This window comes from Diabrotica undecimpunctata, chromosome 3 (genome assembly GCF_040954645.1).
Source record: "Diabrotica undecimpunctata isolate CICGRU chromosome 3, icDiaUnde3, whole genome shotgun sequence".
Taxonomy (NCBI): Eukaryota; Metazoa; Arthropoda; class Insecta; order Coleoptera; family Chrysomelidae; genus Diabrotica; species Diabrotica undecimpunctata.
The window spans coordinates 32,747,567-32,775,188 of record NC_092805.1 but is presented as its reverse complement, the minus strand read 5'-3'; the positions used below and the strand labels follow the sequence as shown (position 1 = coordinate 32,775,188).

Genomic DNA, 27,622 nt, shown 5'->3' with positions numbered 1-27,622 from the left:
GGTGATCAAGATAAAGCATGGGCACCTCTTAAATTGTGTAAACAGTGTGTTGAGGGTTTACGGATGTGGACCAAGGGAACATGTACTAAACTTCCATTTACTATACCTATGATTTGGCGCGAGCCCAAAGATCATTTAAGTGATTGTTACTTTTGTATAGTAAAAACATCAGTATATAACAAGAAAAACAAATGTCAGCTATACGCCCAGTGCCGCATTCACCATTCAGCCGAAATCAAAGATTTCGGAATTGAAGATGACTCCGTACGTAAGGGATTCGACCAGGAAGAGCTAAATGATTTGGTACTTGCTTCAAAAGGGAGGCCAAGGTCTCCTATTTTTGAATACGATAAAGGGCATTTCTGGAATACTTTCAAAGTAATGGTGGATTTGTTTTTTGCCATAATTAAGAGGTTTAATGGAAGAATTGGGAATTTAAAACTATAACGCGACTGGCGAATGTTTATAGATTGCTCAAAGCGGACCTTGAAGTGTGTTCTCATCCACAATGTAAATTTATTTGGTTCAGTTTCAAATGGCCATTCAGTTTGTTTGTGTGAAGAATATGACCACATAAAGAAAGTCATTGATTTGTTGCAATATCACATGCACCAATGGATCATTTGTGTTGACCTTAAAATGGTCTACTTCCTACTTGGTCAACAACGTGGATACACAAAGTATCCTTGCTTTTTGTGTATGTGGGACAGCAGAGCTCGTGCGCAACATTGTACATCAGCCACTTGTCAACAGAACGAATATTATATTTCCACCTCTGCATATAAAATTTGGTCTCATGAAGCAATTTTTGTTAAAGCTTTGCCAACTGAAGGAGACTGTTTCAAATACATTTTTAAAAACTTTCTTGGAAATACACGAGCATTGAATTACGCCGACATTGTCCAGCAACTCTTGGAGAGCTTCCAAAAGCTAGGTTGCAACATGAGCACTAAAGTGCATTTTTTACATAGCTACCTTGCTAATTTCCCGGACAGTCTTGGTCATGGAAGCACGGTAACAAGGTAGATGAGACGTACCTATGATGGCTGACTATTGTTGGAGCATCAAGCACGAATGTACACCAACTGAACACTCCAGAAAAAGCTATAAACAAAAATTTTTGTCATAATTTGTAAGTACTGTTAATTAATTAAACAATTTTATTTGTAGAACTCGATTTAACTTACATTAAATGTTTTTGTAAACTGTAGATTTGGTACGTTTTTATTTTATGTTTCTTTATATGCATAATTTTTGAGGATATCCTGTAGTTTAAAAAGTTGACGTGATAGACAAAGTCTGAGGTTATTCTCAGATTCAGCCGACAAAAATTAGTGAATCACAAGTGTCGGATCTAACTCAACAAAAAATTTGTTCCCCAGTTTGTCCCCAAAGTCTGCCAAGTAAATGATGATGGTTATGAAGGCGTATTTTTTAAGCGATTGCCCACAACATTTCGTTTTCGTGAGACAACGGAAGATGCCTTTTTTCGAATGGACGATATTGTTTTAAAGCTTTCAAAGCCCATAAAAAACAGCTCTCTCAGATTTTCAAATTCAGTAGGATTCTCTGACGACCTCGCCAAATACAGTTCTCTTTTAGATTAACGTTTTATATTTTAACTTTGGTTTTTTCTAGGTTTCTTTTAAAGGCCTATCATCTCTTTTATTTAAGATTTTATACATTTTAGTTTTTGGCAAAAATACGCACTTGCGTACTATGTCCCATTTTTAGGGGCAAGAGTACGAAAATGAAGATTTTTTAAAAACTTTTTTTTCATTTATTGGTGAACTTATAGAATTACTGTCGATACTTAAAATGGAAAAACAATATGTAAGCTCTCCCGTAATAACATTGGAAGAGTTCTTAACTGTTATAATTTCTGAAGACGACAGGAGATAACGAAACTGCGTGTTTTTGCCCCCAAGTACCCTACAAAAGTGTATTTCTCTTTGTGTAGAATATTTTGAAAAACTAACTCGACGATACATATTTTTATATAATTTTTTTACCAATTTTTCTCAAAGTGGAAACTTCATATGCAAAATACTCTCTTAGATTTTAAAAATACAAATTTTATATAAATTTATAAAAGGCACATTTATAACAATTAAAATGTTATATATAAATCTGTACGTTTTGTATTGTTGTATAATGTAGAGTATAAAAGCTAAAAACAGTATATAATATATTATATAAATATATAAATATTCATGTAAAATAATAAATATACACTATATAAACTAAACACACAAAAATAAACATATAATCTCACCAGGTATCAAGTCAGACTAAAACTTCTAAAAGATCTATATTAAAAAAACTATTGTTGCATACATATGCTTAAATCACTATGCGAAAAAAAAATTGTGCTAGTCTAAAGTCCATCACTCAACTGTTTTCTATGCATAAAACTTGAATTAAAAACTTTAAGGGTAACTGAACTAATGCAACTAATGCACCTATTAGCTCTGTGCAGCTGAACAGGTGTCGATCTCTATAGGTTATTATATCATCACCATAAGATTTACACCATTGAAAACATTTATGAATCTGCAGTAATAAAATCAAAAATTTGTAATTTATCGTAATAATTATTTTCAGTATATTATTATTATTTTTTAATAGCATAGACTAGGTGTCAATCAGCCAGTTACAACATGACTAATACCTTAAACATAAAAATTTAATAAACGTAAATCAATAACGAAGAGCTGAATAATATGCTTTAAGTAAATATTAGAATTTTTTTTTAAAGTTAAAGTTGATTTCATGTAATCGAATGAACTATCTTGCAATAAAGTCGTTCCAGGAACGCAACGCAGCAATATTGGCAATATCATTTTAAAGTCGTCTACTTTAAAATGTATAACATATGTCTGAATTATCAATATAAATGAATCAGATAAAATTAAATTATTTGAAGAATTTTTCACCGAGTAACAAAAAACAAAATTTGTTTAATTTATTAATGTATTTTAAGAACGATTTCCGAAGTGGAGATTGAAACGTCAATAAACTTATTTTAATCTTCAATTGTGGCTTATTCCCATTAAAATAGTAGTTACTTTTATGTTCAGGTATTATTTAGGACTATTTCTATACATATTTCTGTGATTAGGTGTAAGCCTGTTGGAAATAAAGGTGGTATTTATTTAAATTGTAAGAAAAATGGCGATGACATCATTTAGAGACGACAAAAACAAATGTCTTTCAGAATGTGAGAAGGTTTGATTGTCTGGAGATTTTTCCAATAAATCTGAGGACTACCAAATTATTTAAGTCCCTGCATGCTTTTTATAGTCGCTATAAATATTGAACTGTGACCGTTTTAAAACGGCGCGAGTGAAACGAGTAACATAAGAGCTTTCATATGAATTATTACTGACCATATGATTCCAATTAAAATAATTTTAGAAAATTATGCCAGTCCGCCATTTTAAATTATTACGTCAGTAAAACAACATAAAAACAGCCTACGTGCAGTTGCAGGTGCCTACGTCCAGCTACCCAGAATTTTATTAACTTTTTGAAACACTTGAAACGGTCTTTAGACGCTCACCGTATACGAAATATTCGCATAAAATATTACACACTATACAAAAGAAACGTAAACTTAAAGATTAAATTGAATATCATGAGGAACATATTTTGAATTGGTGCAAGTTAAAGTGAAAAATTCTCAGCAACTGTTTTGTTACATCTGGTACACTTGTTGCAAAAGTGGTCCAAATTTTGGTCCAAAAATAGTTTGTTTTATACAGCAGTTTAATTGTGTATTTGAACCATTTCATCGACAAATTCTTCGTTTTGAATGATTTATGACAGAATTTCACTCAAAGTTAGCAAAAATGTATAAGGAGTGTGCACGGTACCAACTGTTAAAAGGAAGATGAGTTTAAGCAATCAACATTTAATTTTCCCTTGTCCAATGCTGGATGTAGATCTCCCTCATAATTTTCTGTTTCAATTTTTGTGACTTTTGCATCCACGTTAGATCGTCAGTCCATCATGTTGGTGGAATCTGCCTTGTCCTGCTGTTATGTTATTCGAGCCACGCAACCTGCCCAGTTCCATTTCAGTGTTGCTATTCTCTCTATAGCATCAGCCACTCCTGATCGTCATAGCTGGTGGTCTCATAGAGAAACTCCCAATCTAGCACGCTTCATCGCTCTATAAGTCAAACGTTTTTTTTTTGCAATGATCTCCTTGTCATGGTCAATGTTTCCGCTCCGTAAGTCAACACCGGCAACACACATTGATTAAAGGATTTTCTTTTAAGACGTACTAGGAAATCGAATGATTTGAAAACATGGTGCAACTTTCCGAAGGCTGCCCAAGTCAGTCTTGTATGACAAAGAACCTAAACTTTTTAAGTTAAAGGTTTTAGTATCTTTTCCTATGCGAATCTCGAGACCTAGGTATTTAGAGACCACTACAGTCCATCTAATTTACAAACCGTTGCACGTCATCGGCGTCATAGCCCGTGACGTCACATGATACCAACACGAAATATTTAGGCGGTAGGTGTGTTCTTTTTTAGAATCAATTTGCCGAGTACATTGGCATTACAGCCACTAGACATATTTTATTTTATACGCGTAGAAATAATATTTAAAGATTTCTATTAATGTTAACTTAAAGAAATACACAATAATATATTTCATTTAATTTGTATAAATGCATTATAAAGCGTTTTTATGAAGAGCATTTGTTCGGAACATACTGTAACTGTAATCGAACGAAGGTGAAATTTTGGCATAAATTGGTAACACTTATTTGACAGTTGCGGTGTTGACACTTTAGTTTTGTTTTTATTATTTACTATTAATTAAACTATGTTGTTATTTAAACAAGCGGCTCAAATTGTTTTTAACAAGATTATTTTTTAACTCCTGTTTTATTTCTATTTATTTACATTAAATATTAATTTATTTTGTTGTATACTGTTGTTGTGCACTTTTGCAATAATTATGTAACCTATTTGATTTAAAATGGATTCAGGAATTTTTTATACTTTGGCAACTATGTCAACTTCGATCTCTCAATTATTGTCAACTGACGTAGATAATGACGTGCAACGGTTTGTAAATTAGATGGACTGTACTTGGTCTAATTTAAGCGTTGCTGGAAATGATCCGTGAATATTGGAAGATGCTTAACAATTGCAACTGTCAAATGGGCGAATTGCATCTTCATTAATGTTACAATACAACTGACTAAAAACAACAAAGTAACTTACAGTAGACATTTACTTTTGCAACAAGTGTATCAACATAAAAAACTTCATTTCATTTGTAGTGGCATTTATCGGCTAAGTCAAGAACCTTTTTATCCTTTAACCTTTTTATGTTACCCTCATATTTATTTCAAAAAACCAGCAAATGATCCTCTACTGAACGGCAGTGAAGGCAAAAATAATACTGTTGTGTCAGGACGAAAAAAAACCTATAGCCTATAGCAAACATAAAAAATAATACTAAACCTTAAGTGAATCGTTTCTTTTGTGACAACAATACTTTTTTTTATAATTACCCCTGATATTTCTAAAAGTGACGTAGAGTAACCTCACTATCGACGATATCTTTCATCTGGAAAATAATTACTCCACGCCAAGTTCCAAATAATACAAATACCCATCAGCAGTCCATATGTAATCATGGAAATCCACCAGATGATCCTTTCTGTCCTCGTGACGCTTAGATTTCTTAAAACGTTGATACCCACCAACAGGCCTGCCAAACCGCCAGCGAAATGTGCGGCGTACCCGATGTGTTCGTTAATGTCTAAAACGTAACGATTGTAGATGGAAGTTCCTATATCGGTACCCGCTATCACTAAGAAGACGAGTAGCTGGGCTATGGGAAAAGACATTTCCTTCCAATTCTAAAAATAAAAAATTAAATCTGTTTATAAATTGAAATGTTATAAAAGTTTTATTTTTATTTGTTATCTTAAAATAATTTGTTTGTTTCCAATTTCTTTAGATTTCATTTATTTGTCACCTTACTGATTTGTTTCAATATTTTTTCTTCTTTCGACTACTAATTAATTCTTACAACCAAATGAATACCAGTTCAATTATTATTTTTCTATTTTGATTTTCGGCTAATTCAATTACTTTTCGTATAACTCTTGTTTTTATACGTCCCTTGTATACATAGTTTCTTTTTAAAGATTGGTAAAACTGATGATACATGTTATCTTGTCAAGCATGGCTCATATCTAATGTCACATTTTTTTATATCTTTAATTTTGATCTCCTAACTTATTTATGTCCATGTGATTTTTGAATTTCTTTCAAAAATTTTGAAGTACATGCTTAGTAATTTATTAATTATTATCACTGTATATAAAACCATTCGTGCCTTTGCGTTTTTATAATTCTATAATTTTGTAATTCTAGATTTGTAGGACTACTACATTCTTCCACACGGCCACGAACACAACTTTTTCGTATACTGACAGAAATTAATATTGTCTGTTGCTTTTTGTAGTTTCCTCCTAAAACTTTATCAAATCCATCTAGCATGTAAGAATACAGAAGATAATTTATTTTACATACGACGGCTAGCATCATTTTAATGAAAATAAGAAACCACCAGAAGAACCAGTATTTATTTATTTATTAATTATATCTATACAAAATTGACATTCTTTATTTCCACTTTTGTAAAGCATTGTATAGCTTGTTTTTAGTATCTCAATAAATATGGAAATTAAATCTCTTTTATAAATATCGTATCTGATTTCCTCATTGTACATTTTATAAGATAACAAGAACAAACCTACAACTTTGCAGCCATTAAACAAGTAAGCTACCCGATCTCCCGTCACAAAACAAACCTTATATTAAGAATAACAATGAAATAATTGTGTTGGAGTGACATTTATAACTTGCGAAGTGGGTAAAAATTTGAATGAATCATCATTTTTTGATTGAGTTCTTTCACTCTACTTCAGAATTATTTTTATCTAGATTTCTGTCTCTTAATTTATTATTTCGTAAATTAATAATTCCAGTTTTACGACACCGGGAAATGGTTAGGTTAGGTTAGGTTTTGGTCAATTATTTTGTTAACGATGTAATTGGATGTTTATTAAATGTTATCGTTGAATAAGAGATGGCGCCATTAGGTTCGTTGTTTTATTTTTCTAAATGTGGTACTACTGTAGATTACCAACCAAAACAAATTCATGAACGATTATGAAAAGTTTATAAGTGCTTTTTTCTTCAATTAGAATAGTACATTGACAGAATGCTGAATTTAAACGTGGTCATACAAGTATTATAGTATATACGTGAATGACGTCCAAAAAGTGCATGAACAGAAATTACAGAAAAAATCAAGAATTTGGTATAGGAAGATCGTGGTTTAACTGAGGGAGAATTACTAACAGCCATGTGAATCTCATTAGGTAATGTGGCAATATTTTTGTTTTGTTTTGGGTTTCAGAGTCATGTGTATGCAACGGAGGCTATATTTGCTGATTGGAACAATATAACAAAAAAAAAACACACATTCAAATGCCACGTTCTCAATAAAATTTGGAGTGTTCTAGAAAGGGGACAAATTTAATGTATCGTTTCATCATTTTAAGGATACTAGGTTGTCATGACTTTTAGTCATTGAGACTAGGTTCTACCATTATGAACCTTGAACCAAAACAAGAAGGTAAAGAATGTTGTGAACCCCGTACTTCGGCTCCGAAGCGAGTTGGGATTCAAAAATAGACCAAAAACTTGTTAACATCAAAAATTTTATTTAAAAATTCCTTTATAATAGGTATAGTATTAAAAACTATCGGGCTACATCACAGAACGTTTTCGTTTGATTTAATTAAAGTGGTTAGACTTTTAGGATAGCACTGATGATGTAGCCCGATAGTGTTTTTAATATTATACCTTTTATAAAGGAATTTTTAAATAAATTTATTGTGATACATGGTATATAGCCAGCTACAGGAATTTAGTTTCCTTGTGGATTTTGTTAACATCAGTTCTTTTTCCTGGTGGAATACCTACAAACGGGTAGAACCATAATCTCAGATTATTATTATAAACTTTTGGACCAGCTGGATACAAAATTTGTGACAAAAGACTTAGCTTACAACAGTTTACAGAAGAAAACAAACTATCGCTCAAATTGGTGAATTAAATTTGGCTATCATCTCAAACAATTCATCCGTGGCAAATGACTTTCTTCGAATCTTGAGTATGTTGCCTTTGTGAGTCCATTTCAAATAGATAAACAGAAATAAGAATAAGACTTACAAACAATCAATTTATTCTACCACCAACGACCGGTTTAGCATACTATAATTTGTTATGCATCTTCACAAGATTACAATTATAAAAACCCGTATTAGGGTACTGTCTGGTAAAGAATATATTTGATTATTAAACTTTAAAATTGATTAAATACACAAAGTAAAAATTAAGTGAAAAAACAATCTATACAGCGTTCCACGTTAAGAAAATAACATTAGGCTTATGGAGATCAGTGTTGCCAAAACTCTCAGGCATGCGGTTTACTAGATTGTCGATATATTTTTCGAATTTCCATTTTCAATTAACATTTAACTGTAAAGTCAGAATAACAACTAAAGAACCACAAAGCCTTATTATCATTATGTAGTCTCAGAGAACGACATAAAATCGCTGACATACGTACACCGTATTATTTTAAGTTGCAATTAGTAATTAGATATATGCATTCCAAGCGGTCCGTTTATTTGCTTTTAAACCTTTAATAGCCGGCAAAGTGGATGATTTAACTAAACAATATTTTCTACCGATTTCTATGATTCATGGTATATGATATTCTTACCGAAAAACAAATAAACTGTCGTTACTATAATTAAAATAAGATAAAATAAAATTATCTTTTGTAAATACTATTTATTTAATTAAAATCATTTTCCCTACTTTTCATCTCTTGTTTCGAATGGGCACTTTTGGTCAATTACGTTAAAAAACATTAATTTAATAATTCATGTCTGTGAAAACGAAAATACAAATTATATACAACCTTGAATCGTGCTTGTTTCGTTCATCGTGGCATCGCTGCGCTTCTATCGTCCATAAGAAATACATGGCCCTATCTCCGCAATGTTATTTTCTTAACGTGAAACGCTCTATAGTAAAATTGAAATTAAATAAATAAATAACTAATAAATATTACTTACATGCCGATACAAGAATTATTATTTAATGTTTTAGAAAACATAGTTCAAACTGTTATGGTAAACTGGTGATGGGTGATCATCGGTTTTATTGTAACTATTTACCAAATACAGGGAAAGTTCTTGATGGGAAAGATATTAACAACTAAACTAGGAAATTAGGTATTGTGTAGATTGTTTGTTAAAATAAATGTGATGTGTTATATTATTTAAAAGTTATTTATATTTATTCAAGAGGTATATGTTGGAAATGTGTGTTAATCTATTGAAATTATTTATTTAGAACAGACAGCACTATGATAATATATAAAAAGGTAGATGTATAAGTTTTGGGTGTGAAATAACTCCAACTTGTAACTATCAAATTATGATGAATCGATTTGGTCTGTATTTGGGCAGAAATTATTGTGATGTCAAGTAAATTTAAAATTAAACAACACTTAAGGACACTTGGGGACAAGTAGAACACATTCAAAAAGACATAACAGACATTTAATTTAAAAGGGGGCACTTAGTGGCACTACATCACTTGTAAGGAGAGGAACTGGCAAAAAAGGACTAGTTTTTTGGTGTCTAATAAATTTTTGAGAGGTAACAATTGATAAGTTGAAGCAGTTGTAGGTTAAAGTGTGACAGTTCTTCTATTTATTAGTATTGTAAATAAGGTTAACCAACTATATGATGTGAAGTAAACATAAATGACTGAAAGAGTGATTAAATATTTAAATGAATATTGTAATCTAATTTTATGAATAATATTGACATACTTTTTATGCAGAAGTAAAGCATCCGTAGAAGCGTATTTAGACAGTCTTCTAGATTTTAATTTCAGGGATGGAATCCATAAAGTAGATATTACTAGAACACGTGTGTTGAATTTTACGAAAATTATACTGAATAATAAAATTTATTTCGAACCAAAAAACCGCGTTGTTCTTCGAACGACAAAACATATTCCACAAGCTACTAGTACTTTTTAGTACGATGATATGAAATTCGAAGCTAAGTTAATGTTAGCTGAAAATGTTATAGTGTATTTACTTTTTTTTAATAAATACTAAATTTAATATTTAGTCGATCATATACTCATGTTTAAAAATTAACCATCATTTTGTATTAGTAGTTAAAAAGTATTATTTTGATTATTTATTAATAGTTTTTGTTATTATATGTCTTTAACTTACTGACAGATATTAATGAACTATCCAATTTCCTGCAAAATAAATTTATTTTTTAATTATCTATGAATAGTTCCACTGCTGGTTCAAATAAATATTTCAGCCGTTTTTATTGATTTAGTTAAATATTGCTTTCTCAATATAATTATAAAGTCTAGCAGTATTGGAAGTACCGCTTGACTAAAATATCAGGTTAGAAAGAAAAATATCGTTTTTTCGTTCCGATATCCGAAAATGATCGAATTTCAAATTAATTTGAATTTAAATTAGTTTGTCTCCCAGACGGAGAGTCATAAAAATGACCAAATTGTATATACCTGTATGTTGAAAAGCCAAAAATACTTTAAATGAAATATTCTTAAGGGTATTACACAGAACACTACATAAAATGAATTTTCGCTGTGCAAAGAGATATCTGAAAAGTTTCATTTTAGAGTTTTTGGCTAAAAATATAATTATATGGACAAAACGTAGTTGAATGAGGATTACAGCTTCATTGTTCTTTGGGATGTAGTATTTGTGTTTTCTTATTCGTTTGTTCGGGGAGTCCTATTTAGGTGACTTTTGTTGCCTCTTTAGGAAGTCTTTGTTCGTTGTGGATGGCGACACTGGTTTCTGGTTGTTGAGCAAAACGGAGATATTGATCTCGTTATTAATCACGGGCCGGATGTACATTTTATAAGTGTGTATAAGTGTTTTAGTTTGCGTCCGTCCGAATGTTTCACATAGAGCATTGAGTAGGCCGACCCTTTTCCTATCCCTGTTACGGGTTGTGATCAGATCTTGTCTCCAGTTTAATGTTTTAATAAATATCTGGTCTGAATTGTGTGCGGTAGCCGCTAACGTTGGGATGTCTCAAAAGTATGATCTGTGTTTTGTTAGGATTAGACGTTACTCTCCATCTCCAGCATCACCTATCGATATAATTTAGGTGATTTTGAGCGTGCCTTTCGAGGACATCTGTATCTCGTACTATTGTTACGAGAGCAGTGTCGTCTGAGTAAATTCAAAGGACAAAGACAAAGCTTAAATATTAAAAGTTGACGACAGACTTTTAAGGATATTCAACTTTTAGCCGGCTAAAAAGAACTTTCGGGAAGAACCTAAAGCGGGAAGTTTCATTATTACAGACATAGGTAGTGATTGACGTTTTTAACAAGGTGGTTTAAACCTGTTTACATAAAAAAAAAACAAGTATCATGAGGATATGAACTAGAATATTTTTGAAAAGTGGTTTCCTTATTTTTTATAAATTTATAATTCTATCTTAGACTAACTATCTCTAACTAGCGAACTTAGACCTATATTGTTAAATAAAATATTATTTTTGTTTTCTGACCATAAAGGTACCACTTGCCACTTGACCCATTCATAATGAATCACCCTGTAAATCCTTTCCGTATTTATCTTTATAAATTACATTGTTTACTGACACAGTATTAGAACATCCGTTAAAAACCAAATTAAATTCCGTCTTCCATAGTCACAATATTTATTTAGTCGCCTAAGCAAACAGATAATAATTAACCGAAGTTAAGTTTTTATACAAAAACAAAGGAAGCTAATCTTTACGCTTTTTCTAAAGTGTTCATATAGTTTGTCATATATAAATTTATATTCAAAATATATATTATTATAGTAATATATATATTATATACTATTTTATTCAAAATGGATTGGATGCTTTATTAGTCCATACGATCTTACCATTACTATAGATGCAATATGAGCAGTCACCAGAGAATACACACCGCCACTAGCACCAGCCAATTTTACAGTTGGATCCATGATGGATGTGCCCAAAGAACCAGCCAAGACACCTGCCAGATATACTATAAGGACCCTCCACCATCGATGTACCATTTCCAGCGGTATTCCCAGAAGCACTTGGACCAAAAGGTTGACCAACAAATGAAATACACTAAAAAATTTGGTACCATTTAATTATTTGATTTTAGACAGTTTGTAGGAGGCCGTGGATTGCTACGATAGTCCCAGAAGCACCCGACCCAACAAAGAAAGCACACAATTTTGGGAAAAAATTTATTTATTTTTCAACATAATCTCCTTTTAGTTCTATATATTTTTCCCAGTTGTGTTAAATCAGTTATATAAGTAATAAGTACCTTTTTTAAAAGAAGAAGTGTCTTCCTCCTCAAAATAGGACCGAGCAAAATAACTCCCGACATCATTTCTTCACAGTTGGAAAATCTTTGACCGCTTTGACAGAAAATAATCCTACGATGCTAAATCTGGCGAATATGGTGTATAAGGTAGCAATGCAGACTTTAATTCATACATTTTGGCCACTGCAATAACGGATATATGAGCTGGCGAATTGTGCTTAATAAAACAACACTTTCTTCTTAGCCAAAATGCGGCTATTTTTGCTTGATTTCTTCGCTCAAAAGTTACAATAAGTTAGCATATTACTCACCGTTGATAATTTTTCCTTTTTCACTATAGTCAATAAAAATTATATACCACGCACGCCTGCAGATGAAACGGTCTTAGTCTTCTTCGGAACCGGTTCTCCCTTTCTAGTCCATTGTTTTGATTGTTCTTTTGACAATATCCAAAAACCGGGGAGCGGCTGGTCAATACTCACCTAGCCCAGGTGAGGTACGGAAGTGATCGAGCAATACTCGATCGCAGAGACGAGACAGAACGGTGGACTCTCCTGAGTGCTCAGCCTAGAACTTATTTCTCGTCGTTCTTTGTGATGTTTTATACTTTTGACAGGCGTTCCATCTCCAGCGTGCGTCGATGGTAGTAGTAGGTTGTTAGTGGAAGATCGGACAAAAAGAAAGAGGAAGGCAAGCGATGACGGCATTATCGTTACAGTTTTATATTGATATTAGTTGGGCGCACTCATTATGCATGGATTTATCACCAGCTATTAAAAATAAAGTGGATAAACGAAGAGATTCTTAGTAGAAAGAAAACGAGGAGAGTGTTAACCACAATAAAAAAATGGAAATCGAGCGAAAACTTCCGAAAATCTCCACTACATAACAAAATACATATAAGCTTCTAATATTTAATACTTCTAATTATATAAAATTACAGATGACGGTCGCCATTTTAAAACAAGTTGTATTTCAGAACTAAGCAGGCTCTTAAAGACATCCGAGCAGTCTGGAAATTTAAACTTGACTGATTATAAAATCGACATCGGCTATAATATAAACGCTTGTAGTCGGTTGTGAATCCCAATCCGCACTCGCTGTCCGAGATGGAAGTCAATACCAAGAGTTCCACTAGTCGAAGGTGCACAAAAAATGGAGAGTGTATATCGGTGCATGCTATCGACAATATCTGAATGCCGAATTTTGCAGGGAGTATTCACATATTCAGGTATGAACTAATAATAGCAGATCAATACCTGTAAATATAAGAAATACTCTTATTAGAGAAACTCGAAGCAATACCATCAGGAACACACAATATATTAAATTTATAATCAGTAGACAGTGATAAATAAAGTTCCTAATGAAAAACCTAAGCAGAGATTCCTGAACTTACCATACAAGAAACTCAACCTGATAATACCCAACAGACCAATAGCGAGATACATAATAATCTTGTAAGCCAAATGGCACAAGAGTTTCGTGGCACAAATGCACCGCCACCAAGAATAAACACTTGTAAGAAGTGGGAGCGATTAAAAATTATGAACACTGAATTGCTACCTAATTATGCTGAATTACTATACAGTATAGACAGAATAATAGCTGATATAATGGCCATTAAGATCAAAACATGTTTGTGATGATGAAAACCAGAAAATTTGTGGATGATACCACAGCATGGTAGGGCTCGATCACACGGAAAAAGTCCCCCCAGAGCTCAATGGTTTTGAAACCGTAGGTATCAGGGACGGGCAAATGTTTTCTCTTGATCAGTGTTCGATGGTTCAAATTTGAGATATAAAATTAAATATATTTGTAAAATTTAAGAATAAATAAGGGTACCAAAATGTTCTATGTTCAGTTTCCCTTAAAGTTTTCCTTCCAGAATCTAATCCTATCGCCTCTAATCGTTTTAGGGCATAACGTATGGTCCTAAAGTTTTGGGAAACATTTCAAAAGCATATAACTCTGACCACAATAATCTTATATTTTTATTAAATTATTCAACAATTTAACTAACTATCAAAATTCAAATGACAGACAAGGGACCATTATTTTCGATTTGCCTAATAATTCCCCTGACACGTTGCATCACCCTTTGGATGACCTCGGCGTCAATTTCTCTAATTTTTGTATATATGCGGCGTCTTAACTGTTCCTGATTTTGTGTTTCCCATCCGTTATTACAGACTTTCCGACTTAATATTGCCCAGAACTCTTCAATTGGTCGAGCCTGAGGTAGGTTGGGGGGATTGTCTGCTTTCGGTACAAAGGTAATGTTGTTAGTTTCGTACCAGTCCCTTGTGATCCTCGCGTAATGACATGAAGCAAGATCTGGCCAAAAGACTATTTGATCATTTGCATGATGTGTGTTCACAAACTGAAGCAATTTAGAGAGACATCTTTGAATATAAATATTTGCGTTTAAGGCTTCGCCTCGAACAACACCAATGTAGGGCTGTGAGATAAAGCCAGCCTTAGAAATTGCACACCATACCAAAATTTTGTCCTCAAATTTTTTCTTACTTTTGAATTTTATTTCATCAGGTACATTTTCGTAATCGTTCGTGTAAAACCCATCGTTACCCTTCATCTAAGAGTTGGACAAAGTAAAATATTTTTCATCGTCCATCACGATCAACTTGTTGACGAAATGCACTCGCCTAATTGATCCTCTGTGTATTTTGGAGCTTTCCTTCTTTTCCGGTAGATAATATTGTTACTCGATAGGGTCCTGTATACTGTAGTCTTTCCAACATGAAATCTTCTGGCCAGTTTTCGCTGTGAGACCCCAATTTTGTTATTAGCTGCTTCAATCAGTCTTGCCTCTCTTATATGGTTCAAAATCCGCGGTCGGCCACTTTTACGCAAGTTAACACATGGTATCCCTTCTTCACATTCTCTGATTGTGCGATAAATTGTCGATTTGCTTATGTTTTGATCTCGATAAATATTAACAATATCTCGTTTCGATATTCGCCCAACCATATTATAAACACCTCGACGAATATCAATTTTATAAGACATTTTGCAGAGCACAAACCAAAATATTCTGCTTTGTTTATTAAATGTCAATAACTGATGACATTTCAATTCCATGTCCTTCTTTGTTAAATGCATTTTGCTTCTCAATCAGACCAGGTGAAATTTTTCCCAAAACTTTAGGACCATACGTTATTCTGTAAGGCTCCCGCTTTCTACCTAAAGACGTAACATCTAAGAATTCTTTCTTATGCGTATATTGATACTTAAAGATAGGTTGCAGAGAATCTTCCTAAGGCTGTTAAAAGAGCTTCTGGCTGTTTCAATACGAGTTTTTATTTCGTAGCTGTGATCCAAAGTATCCTTAATATTGCAGCCCAAATAGCATATTGTTTCCACTCTTTCTAACGGTGTATCGCCTATTGTAATTTGGGCGTTTATGTTGGTGTTCTTACTAATGATCATTATTTTTGTCTTCTTGCAATTTAGTTTTAGGCCGTATTTGTTACATGCTTCTACAACGTTATCCATCACCCTTTGGAGCCCTGCGCACTATCTGCCAGCAACACTATATCGTCTGCATATCCAATATTCTTTATAAGTTGGCCTCTGACCTCTATTACCGTCGTAAATATTTCTGTGGTATATTCCCAAGCAAGATAAATATGATTAAAGATGCCACACAAACAAACTCAATCAAGAACAAAATAAAACAGTACTTACCCAACATGAACAAACATATAGGTAATATATCTCCACACCTCCCTTCTTCTGGACGGTTCATAAATAAAAAGTGTGGCACACGGTCCACTGGCGTATTTCGTAGATTCGTATTCTGCTGCTTCGTCTATGCAGAAAAATATTATTTCTACCAACGAAATAATTAGCATTCCCACAGCGGGAGGGTAACATGAGTATTCTTCTTCGTATAAACCGTCGGTAACTGTAGTGGGAGTTCGAGGTATCTGTCGTCTGGGTACTACCCAGTTTATATACCTAAAAATGATGTTTTAGAATAATTAAAGATGTTTTTCTAAATACATACGATCAGATTGGTAAACTTTTTCTCTACAAATCAAAATATGACATGAAAATTAATTAAGCCATACGGCAAAAGAGACGGCATTTCAAATTTGTTAAGTTAATTTTAATTGCATCATTGAAACTGCGAGGAATAGACTATAATATAATGCTGGCCTGTAAGTAAGCCAGACGTCCATTAAGAGTTCCAATTATATATTGTGGAAAGAGTGGGCTTTCACAGAATAGAAAAAGGGATAAATTAAAAAAAAATCATATCAATATACAGTTTACTACCTAATGGAGATTATGTACTGCCAATCGCAACGTTTTTCAGATTATACTACTTCATTTGTAATATAAAGTGCGTGCTTCTTAGTGGCAGGATATCGGCAATAATACATTGGCTGACAAGACAGTTCTTACAGTAGGGATCCCGGAGTGCACAGAAAAATATAAGCGGGTGCGGGGTAACACTATGCTTTGATTGCATTGGTAGTGTGTAGGCAAAATCTAGCTGACGTGACGCCATATGCCCACAAATCCTTTAAGGCCATAATAATGAATTGACCTTCTCCAACATAACAAAAATTATACTAAAATGATGGGATCTCCTGAGGTAAATATTCTGGAAGCGCCTCCGTTCGGATTTCCAGGTGAGGAGTATTTCACAGGGAACACCATTGCAGGTTGGAAAAAAAATCAGGATATGGTCTTAAAATCTTCAAAGTCTTACAGGTAAGAATGTAGAGTTAGTAGGACCCCGGCATTTTTATTATGTAAAAGTGGTCTCAGTTAAATTAACCGCAACTTGGCAGAGATGTAGCTTTGGTCATGCTGATCAAGAGTTATCGTTACCAAAAGAACCAGAAATCAATTGTTTCTAAGTTACAAAACTTAAAAATATCAAAATATGAAATTTGTAATTGATGTGTTGAAGGTGGCTAAAGTTGGTCACGTTGATAATGAAAGAAAAATTTGATTAGTTAATCAATGCTTAGTTAGGAGATACACTTAGTGATATTCCATCGGAGGGGAGAATTATAAAAGGAGAAGATATAAACGCCACTTTATTGTGTATCGTATAAACAGCTACCACGATTGGACAATGGCGGAGTGTGCCTAATGGAAGATGGTAAATGCTCTGATCATTGACAACACGGTTATACAAATAACGATACTAAGGTCCGGGCTTCAGTCTGGTAGAGATTCAGGGCACAATAATAAAGAAAATTAACTTAAACATGAAAGGAAGTAATAATGCAATTATTAGAGATACTGCAAATAAAATACTTGGAAAAACCTCGAGAAAGAAGTTTGAAAATAAAGAGGCCAGTTAGTGTCAAACAAATTTCAAGAAAAAATACAACAGAATAGAAACTTATATACAGAGTGACAAGAAAATACGTCGAACACAGATCTTCAAAATTAAAAGATCAACATAATACCTGTAAGGAGGAATCAAAGATTTATAAAATAGCCAAACATAGAGTAAACAAAGCAAAAGATTTTAATCAGATTAGATGTATCGAAGACGAAAATAATAAAATACTGGTTCGTCAAAAAAGTGTCAAAAAGCGATGGAAAAATACTTTTGTTAGTTTATTAAAGGAAGAATTTGACAGAAAACCAGTTGAACTAGCAGAACTTAACAGTAATGGTCACCAAAATAACAAATGTGGATGATGATGAAGCCTTTTAAAAAAATAAAGAAAGGTAAAGTGGTTGGATTAATTGATATTAGTACCTGTTTACAACAACAAAGAAGATATACAACAATGCACAAACTACAGGGCATAAAAGTACTTAGATACATGATGACAATATGGGAGAGAGTAATTAATAGGCGGATGCGGGAAGAAACTGATATATCAGATAATGTTTATAAGGCAGAGCAACAACAGATGCAATTTTCATTATAAAACAAACGCTCATATGGTATGCATTTGCATATGATAGAGTTCACCCGGAGGTTCTATGAAATAAGAAGTTCTAATAAGAAAGGACTTCCAAGTGAGTATGTGAAGATTATATATGTGAGAAATCCGTATGAGTAAGTAACAACCACTGTTAGGACAGGTGCGGGAGACACTGATAAATTTCATGTAAAAGTAGGATTGCATCAGGACTCAGTACTTACTAGTGTTCATTAGTGTTGATCAAATAACAGAAAAACTACATGGTAACATTCCCTAGCGCATAATGTATGCTGATTATGTAGTATTATGTAGAAATACTGAAAGCGATTTAAAACAAGAACTAGAACAGTGGAGAATAGCTCTTGAAGAAACGGGTTTAAAACTTAATAGGAAAATAACAGACTATCTGGAATGTTCATTTTAAGATGCAGTTACTACTAGAAATAAGATGATAACTTTAGAAAGTTAAATGATTGTGAAAAGTAATTGGTTTAAGTACCTAGAATACAAAATAGTATCGCAGTGTCTTAAAAGTTGAGATAGAGATTTAATATTTTGTCAGGTTTTAGTACTTGAAAATTGAAAAAAGAATAGATAACTTAAATTTTGGAGAGTATTTCTAATCTAAATGGGTCTCACTGTATAATGTTTATCCTTGAACGATTGTTTATTATATAACATAAAAATATTTTTTAAAACGTTATATTGTCTACAGCTATTCGTTATCAAGCTCATTATAATTTCAAAACATATAATTTTATTAACAACAGTTAAAATGGATATGAGAAAACAAGTTTCATAGTTAAAAATTTCTTAAATACACAAAAAACTAAGGAATTACAACCATTTTATACTCCAGTCGTCAGAGATGAAATTACTACTGAACCTCTAAAAATGATGAGAACAAGCTGAATTTTGTCGAGAATCTCAATTTTGGGACCCCAAAGAAGATGCAAAATAGTCTGCAACTACTACCCCCGGGCTTCCCCTAAAAACCCCCTCGTAGGGGTAAAAACGAAAAACATCGATTTACCAGGAATCTGTAGCCATAGAAAAAAGTATTTCAAAAAAGAAATATAGCTGAGATAATTTTGAACAAAAATGTTTATTAGCACTTTAGTGTAGAATGAACCGTTCTCTCAGACACAACGCTTGAAGCGAACAGCGATTTTGAATGTCAGATACGTGCGCGAAATCAATTTTTTAAATAAAATATGTATTAACTCGACTGTAAAGATTCGATATCTTTTGATCAGAGTGGCCTATGGACAAAAATCAAAAAGGCGTTTAAAAGGTAAAGAGTGCAGCTTTCGTATGCAATTTTTGCATTTTTTAGCAAATTAGGTCAGTTTCTATAAAGCTGTTAAATAAATAAGCGTTGCGAGATTTTTGGTATTTTTTTACAATTCGCATGAAATCAATAAAATTGATCATTTCCATTGACCGGTCGCTTTGTAATTTCCATTGTTAGAGCCTAATCTTCAAAACCTATAACATGAAATTTCAATTTTTAAGTTTTGGCGGCAAATATAAGGCATTTGAAATATGCCTAAAAAACGCTGAATTTAAACTTTCAGATTACAAACCATCTAAAACAGGGGTGTAAAGACATCACCAGACTTGTAAAGTCTGCGATATACCAAAACATATTTAGAAGACAAGCGATCAACTATCATCATGTAATTAATCTTAAATCACTAATTTCCTTTCGATGTTGATCCATAGGACTGCATAATCATCCACAAACTTTTCGTGAGACGGTACGTAATTACTGCCAACCGCTAGAACGATGTGAGATATTCGTCATTTAGCCAATTGCGATATTTTGAATTAACTATATTTATTTCTGAAAATGCAGACTTGCACACGTATATTGATCCGAACATTCCTGTCAACTGAAGTGCTATATGTTTCCAACATGGATATTTGTCTTGTAATAAAAAAGACTAAAATTCCATATGATTCAATTTCAATAGCACATTTTTTAACTTCTTCACAAGAAAAAGGATAAGCCATGGAAGCTACTATATTCGCGAGTTTTTTCTTTCAGATGTAAAACTGTTAATAATTCTTCTTTAGTCGACATATCAAGAAATACCGTTCGGATGAAAATACATAACTGGGCAGTATCAGTCAGATCGGTGACTCATCAAACTGCAAAAACAAGTATATAGATTCCAGTCTAGTTTCATTATTATAAGTTATTATAGTTACATAAATGTTTCTTTCACTACGGTTCCATCTTCGAAAGGTTTCTTGAGTTGTACCAGTTTGTAGGAAATTTTAAAAGATGCAATTGTTGCAGGTACTTATTGTTTGGATGGTCTAAAAAGATGGATTGCTCTCTCTTTAAACTACTTCTCAAATCTTGCAATTTTCGTGTTCTTAATTTACTTGGCGGAAAATAATTCTCATACTTTTTATGCAGGGTTTTATAATGCCTTTATATGTTCCTGCCTTTGGGCGGAGCCACAACAAATCGACAAACAAGACAAATACTTATCCTTATATATAACAAATAAAAATTATTCCTCCCAATCTCTATTAAAATGGTACGTTTTACTTTTTTTACTGCACTCATTTTCCGTTTTAAATGTTGCTATTTTACATAGAACTTCTACTTATCGTGACTTAATAAAGACTGACATAATGTTCCGTCGCCGCAGCTTATTACATATGAAACAGACATTCGAGAAGATTTGGTCGCAATTCCTCAGAAGTCAGACAGTTTGGGCACCCCTGATCTGAAACGTTTAAAGATGCTTCTTTAGGATTGTACAAGTACGTTTTTCGAAACTACACAAGCTACAAATTCCATCTAAAGCTGTCTTCGTGAAAGTATTTCACGTGACGTGCGATTGTTTGTAATGCCACCCTCATATTTGATGCCAAAACTCAAACTCGACATTTCATGTTATAGATTTTGAAGATAAGGCTCTAACAATAGAAATTCCACTGCGACCGGTCAATAGAAGTGATAAATTTTATTGATCTCATAAGAATCGTAATAAATTACAAAAATCGCGCGACGTTTATTTATGTAACAGCTGTATAGGTATTTAACTGACTTTATTTGCGCCAAAATACAAAAATTGAATACGAAAGCTGCACTCCTCACCTTTGAAACGCATTTTAATTTTTGTCAATAGGACTTCTTCTTCTTCTTCTTCTCGTGCCACTCCTAGCGGAGATTGGAAATCATCATGGCCACTGCGACTTTGTTAGCAGCGCGCCTAAAAAGTTCAATCGAACTACACCCGAACCATTCACGTAGATTACGAAGCCACGATATTTTTCTTCTTCCCACACTTCTTTTGCCCTTAATTTTGCCCTGCATGATATTTCTTAAAAGTTCGTACTTTTCACCTCTCACAATGTGCCCTAAGTGTCAATAGGACACTCTGATCAAAAGACATCGAATTTTTATCGTGGGGTTAATAGAAATTTTATTTAAGCACTTAAAATGACATTCAAAATCGCCGGTCAATTCAAGGCATTATTTCTGAGAGATTCAGGTTAGTCCTACACAAAATAATGTGCTAATAAACATTTTTGTTCAAAATTATTTGAGATACATTTATTTGAAATATTTGAAATATTTTTCATATTATTTGAAATAAATCGATGCCCCCCCCCCCATTCCGCCTTACGGGTTGCGGGAAGCTCGGGGATAGAAGTGGCAAACTTTTTTGCATCTTTTTGGGGTCCTAAAATTGACATTCTCAACAAAATTCAGCTGTTTTATCTCGTTTTTAGAGAAAAAATCTCGACGACTGGACTAAGGGAAAAGAGGGTCTTGTGCAATGTGGTATGGTATTATGAATATTGCCTGTTCAAATTGTTAAATACTTTTTTGAGTTGTTACTGACAGCAATATGATAAAAAAAGTGTTTGTGGCCCCTAGGGAACAGCAATGATTGATAACTTATATGTAACACCTAAATCAACCCAGACTTTTCAGAATAATTCCAGTAATTTGTATTGTAATATTTTTTGTAAAGTACTTAGTACTTGGTGATAAATCTGTTACATCTACAAAAGACCCAAGATTAGCGGCACAATTTGAAGAGAAGAAATTGTATTTTTACAATTACAAAAGATAATCACAGAAAAAAACAGTAAATTACAGTAGAACCCCGATTGCCCGATTGTCTGTGCGGTTTATCCGTGTTATTATTACCCATTATTCAAATTAAATTTTTGAGATTTGTGCTCAGGGAATCCCTGAAAATCATTTGGTTGCTATCTACAGCTGTGTGTTAAGCCGGATGTGTGCGATGTAATTTACGCGCTAGAGAAGAATCGCTACTCTGCTATATTCTTAACAAAAGTGTCTTTGATTTAAAAATAGCAATAACCAGTGTTAAAATGCAAGAGAAATGTCTTAACGAATGAACAACAACTAGAGATTTTAAACAAAAGTAAAAAGGATAAAATCTATGAAGTTGGCAAACAAACAATACGCGACATCTAAGTGAAATTACTTCACGCGAAAGTGAAACTACAAAATTTAATATCTTAATCTAACGCTTATAAAAACATATCTCCACGGATATCGTTAAAAGGATCGGCATTTCAACAACTCTGAATGAAGCACTTTCCAAGCAGTTTCTGCGAAAAATATCGGAGGATATACCAATCTCAAGTACGCAAGACTGCATACCTTGGACTCATACTGAGAAATGATAAATATAGTCTTCTGCAGGTCATCATGCAGGGTGGAGTCGATGGCAAAAGGGGAATAGGTAGAAAGAGAAAGTCATGGCTGCGAAATATTCGAGACTGGTCAAACATGACTGTAGACGAAATATTCCACGTTGCAAAAGACAGAGAAACTTTTAGAAATGTGGTCGCCAACCTCCGTTAATGGGGACGGCATAGGAAGAAGAAGATACCAATCTCTGGGCCAATGTATGATAAGCAAGCGGAGATTTTTCACGAACAGATGAAAATCAAAGAACCTTTCAGTGCACCCAGTTTTTGGTTACATCTATTCAAAAAACTTCACGAAAATCGTGAGCTTACCATTTAAGTAAGGCTAAAAACTCAGTGCCAACGGAGAAGCAATGGTGAAATTTTGTTACGAACTGAAGAACAAATTACAGAAAATAATCTACAACTTTCTCAAATTTGTAATGGTGATGAAACAGGGTTATACTGGCGATCACTGCCTACAAAAACCTTAGCTACAAGTAATGGCATCAGTGCACCAGGGTATAAAAAAAGCAGACCGAATAACAGTGTTGTGTTGTGCTAATGCGTCTGTGACGGAGATGAAGCTAACTTTGATTGGCAAGTAAACAAATTCTCATGCTTTTAAAAATCTAAAACCGCAGAATCTCCTAGTTCACTATAACTTGTGACATCTTTCAAGATTGATTGGATCAGGGTGTTACTGAGACAATGAAACGTCTCTATCGAAGAGAATTTATGATGAACTTGTCGGATGAAATTGATCTGATGAAATTTTAGAAATGCCCACTATTGCATCAAAGATACAATTTTTGCAGTGTTAATGCATGGATTGGACTGAAATATAAGACTTTCAAAAGAGATTTTTACAAAATAATAACGCTACAGGAAGATCAAAGCATTATGGAATATGATGATAAAGAAACTGCCATAGCTGACCTAACTGCATTAGTGTGCAACTATGATGAATTTGAACAAGTTGATGAAACCGAGGTTGAGACATGTACACAGTGTAACAAAGATGTTTTGGATCAGTCGGGTATATCACAACTTGATTCATTCATTCATTCATTGACAGTATCAATCAAAAGAGTAACTAACTAGAAGGCCGAGGAAGCTGCAAATGTTCTACTAGACTATTTTGGGCAATGAAAATTTTCGGAATTGGTCAACATTTTGAACTTGTGCAGAATACATCAGAATATTAAATATCAAAGAATTAACACAAATGAAATTAGGAACAAAAATTGCACTAAAAAGTATAGAATTCACAATATATGATCATTTTCTTGTTATTTTCATAATAATAATGATGCTAATTTTTTCCCTACATTTACAAAAAAGTGGGGTTATATAAACCTATTTAAGTAGTAAAATTACCTATCTAACACTAATTTAAAAATATTATCTTAAAAATTAAAAACAAATATACAACAAATAAGAATATATATGACTTGATTAATAAAGTAAATACCAACAGAGCTGTTTTTGCTCTTAGGGACACCTAAAACATGGATGTGATAAGTGGGAAGTTCCTTGGGGTACACCTGGACCTCAAACTTCAATGGGGTCAACATATTGACTATCTGGGTAGAAAACTATCAAAGAACCTATATGTACTCAGAAATCTAGCATCAGGTGCTTCACACGAGGTCTTACGAAGAGCTTATTATGCAATTTTTCATTCTCATCTGACGTATTATTATGTAAACTTGATCTAAGGGCATCTGGTTAGAATGATGAAAGATTTTGGTTTGCAACATAAGGCTATGAGAGTTCTTGCAGGCCTATGTTTAGGGAAGATTGCAGATTGACCTAGGCAACTCTGGGAATTCTTAATATGTATATCTCCTTGTATATATTTGAGAATCATATGTCTGTTATGTTTGTTCCAGCCTAAGTACTGGAGGCTAAACTGGACCAGATTATTTTAAATTTTATAACAAATTGCCTGATAACTTCCCACAACACAATTTAAAAGTAAAATTAAGGAAATTTTAATAAAAAATATATTTTATAGTAGTGAGTAATATCTAAAATTTCAATTTTAAATTATTCTATTTTCAATTTCAATTTTAAATTATTTAACTAATGTTTTTAACTGTAAGTAACTATTTTAGTAATGTATTTTTAAGATTTTTTAATAGAACTATTGTTTTGATTTTGTTTGTGTTGTGTCTTTGGGTATTGGCAAACTTACGTCACTATGTTTTTTTTTTGTATAACACCAGATCAGTTGGAAGATGCCAGGACTCTTTGCTGAAAGACCTAAGGAGATGGTTTGACATCTCATCCACAGAAATCTTTTGTGCAGCAGTTTCCAAAGCCACAATTGCCATTTGGATAGCCAATCTTCGAAAGGAGATGGCACAATAAGAAGTTACACATTTACACTAACTCAAATGGTTTTGTCCTTATGAGTCTTCTCTTCAGTCCACAGTTGTCAAGAAGCTGGATTGCCTTAACATTCACATGACTATGCAGCCTCTGCTCACAGTTTTCATACTCAGGTCCTGGAGGAGATTGCTGTTACAGTCATCAATAAATGAATTTCAATCATCATCATTCTCTTTGCATCAAATCCATCATATCTTGTCTCAGCTACCTTAAAATTAAGGTCTCTATGCCTAGGCCTATGTTCTCTCATTTTGGCAGTAATCGGTGCCAGCCCCAGACTTTCCATAATGTACTCACTCTTAATTTCATTCTTTTTTTTTTCAGTTCTTTCTTTTTAACTGAGCAATATTCAATTCTGTACATCATAGCTGGTCTTATGACAGTTTTATAGAACTTCTTCCAGTTTCATTGGTATCTTTTTAACCACAACACGTCACTTGCTTCCTTCCACTTCATCTATCCTATCACAATTCGACTCCATGCATCTACATCTATTTCTCCATTTCCATTGGTCCAATAATTTCTTTGATATACAAAATGCTTGTTTTACTTTCTTTGATATACAAATAAATAACAAATCCTATTCATTATCTCTTAGATTAGTGATCTGTTACAACTCTCCTTAATTTAGGAAGACTGGTATTGAAGAAATTAAAATCTACATTTTTGCATTATGAGTTTGCTAGTCTACACATTCTAGATATAAAACTTTTTACACCATAATTTGTGCTATGAAACTCTCTTGCAATTAGTTTAAGTTGACTTGTTAATCTCTGAGAAACTTTCATTTTTAAAGTTAAGCAATTCTGGATGATTAAAAATACTGTTCATTATTTTAACTAATGTTATTATTGGTATTCTACATTCTGTCTAGATTTAAGTTTAAAATAATAATAAGTCAACTGTTTAACATTTTGGTGTGTTGGATGATTGCCATGACATTTATTTTACTGTATTTGATAATAGACAAAATGAGCTTTTGTTTATGAATATAATAGTCTTAAAATGAGCTTCTTACCTTGATATATAATGTCCAAATACATAATTTAAATCCGGATTATTAATCATTTCATAAAACTCCTCAAAATCCAATTTTTTATCAGAGTTTCTGTCATGCATCCCCAAAATTTTCTTAATACAATGCTGAGGTATATCTTCTTCATATTCCCGGCTTTCTATTATGTCTGTTAATTCTCTAATAGAAATAAAACCATCCCTGTTTCTGTCATACTAGAAAAAGAATGAGTACATACTAATAAATTTTAACATAAAATATACTCCTTACCTTGTTAAATATTGCTTTGTAAAACTCCTTTGATTTAAGGGGAATTTGTACATTTTCTCCCATTATTTAATGTTTAAATAAGAACAATAAAAATACTTATTTCACTAAGAGAATTGGTTAAACAATGGAATAGTATTAAATACGAGGTTTGTTATGAATCAGCTATTCACAATAGCAACAAGTTTACGTATTTACCTGTTCTATTAGTCATTAGTCATCAAAGTTAGCTTAAGTTCCCAATTCAATTATTAAAAATGTTAAAACTCCTTATGAAAACCCCCCTATGTTTATATTTATACAAAAACAGTTATCTTAGAAACGGCAAATGTATGTCAACATTCTCACGACTGTAAACACCTGACCTGACACAACATTTACCGTAGATAGATGGCGCAGGTTTTTTTTAACAACCAATATTCCACACATCAATATATCAAAATCAAAAATAAAAGTGAATATCTTAAATTTGACAGTCTAATTTTTGGTGACAGACCTATTGTAGTTTTTAAATTTTGTTAGAGAAAAATTTTAAAATTTTGACAGTCTAAATTTTGGCGGATGCGCTATGTTTAAAAAATACCATCTAGTTAAAGGCAAATTAAATTAGTAATATCATTAATATAATCGTAAACAGTTAATGAAAACCTTCTAAGGATTACTTTTTCTTTGTTCTTTATTAGGAGCTATTATTTACTATTAATACGAAAATAATCTAATCCAGGAGCACCACCTATCTCGAACTGTTTAAACTAGCAAATTTAATACCAGAAATCTAATTTTAACAAAACTCCTAAAGTAAATATTGCACAAATATTTAACACAATAAGGTTG

General features: G+C 32.8%; 1 protein-coding gene across 2 annotated transcripts; it reads right to left on the bottom strand.

Moving 5' to 3' along the window:
- Positions 1 to 1,060: 1,060 nt before the first annotated feature.
- On the bottom strand, positions 1,061 to 27,154 carry LOC140436650 (rhomboid-related protein 1-like). Of its 2 annotated transcripts, none has more exons than XM_072525650.1 (5): positions 26,792 to 27,154; positions 26,525 to 26,736; positions 16,202 to 16,474; positions 12,072 to 12,285; positions 1,061 to 5,886 (listed from the first exon to the last, which is right to left on the bottom strand). In XM_072525650.1, exons 1-5 carry the CDS (start codon positions 26,852 to 26,854, stop codon positions 5,572 to 5,574), a joined length of 1,077 nt encoding a protein of 358 aa, XP_072381751.1. In that variant the 5' UTR covers positions 26,855 to 27,154; the 3' UTR covers positions 1,061 to 5,571. The 2 variants fall into 2 exon arrangements, with proteins under 2 accessions (XP_072381751.1, XP_072381752.1); XM_072525651.1 differs by having other exon boundaries at positions 26,987 to 27,153.
- Between the last annotated feature and the right edge of the window lie 468 nt (positions 27,155 to 27,622).

What these genes read in the sequence shown, in the direction of transcription:
- LOC140436650 (XM_072525650.1), bottom strand. Translation starts at nt 26,854, where the DNA reads ATGGGAGAAAATGTACAAATTCCCCTTAAATCAAAGGAGTTTTACAAA. An exon ending in ACAAAGCAATATTTAACAAG is followed by an intron (nt 26,737 to 26,791) that starts GTAAGGAGTATA and finishes TTCTTTTTCTAG; the next exon opens with TATGACAGAAACAGGGATGG. An exon ending in TATATGTTTGTTCATGTTGG is followed by an intron (nt 12,286 to 16,201) that starts GTAAGTACTGTT and finishes CAAATTTTTTAG; the next exon opens with TGTATTTCATTTGTTGGTCA.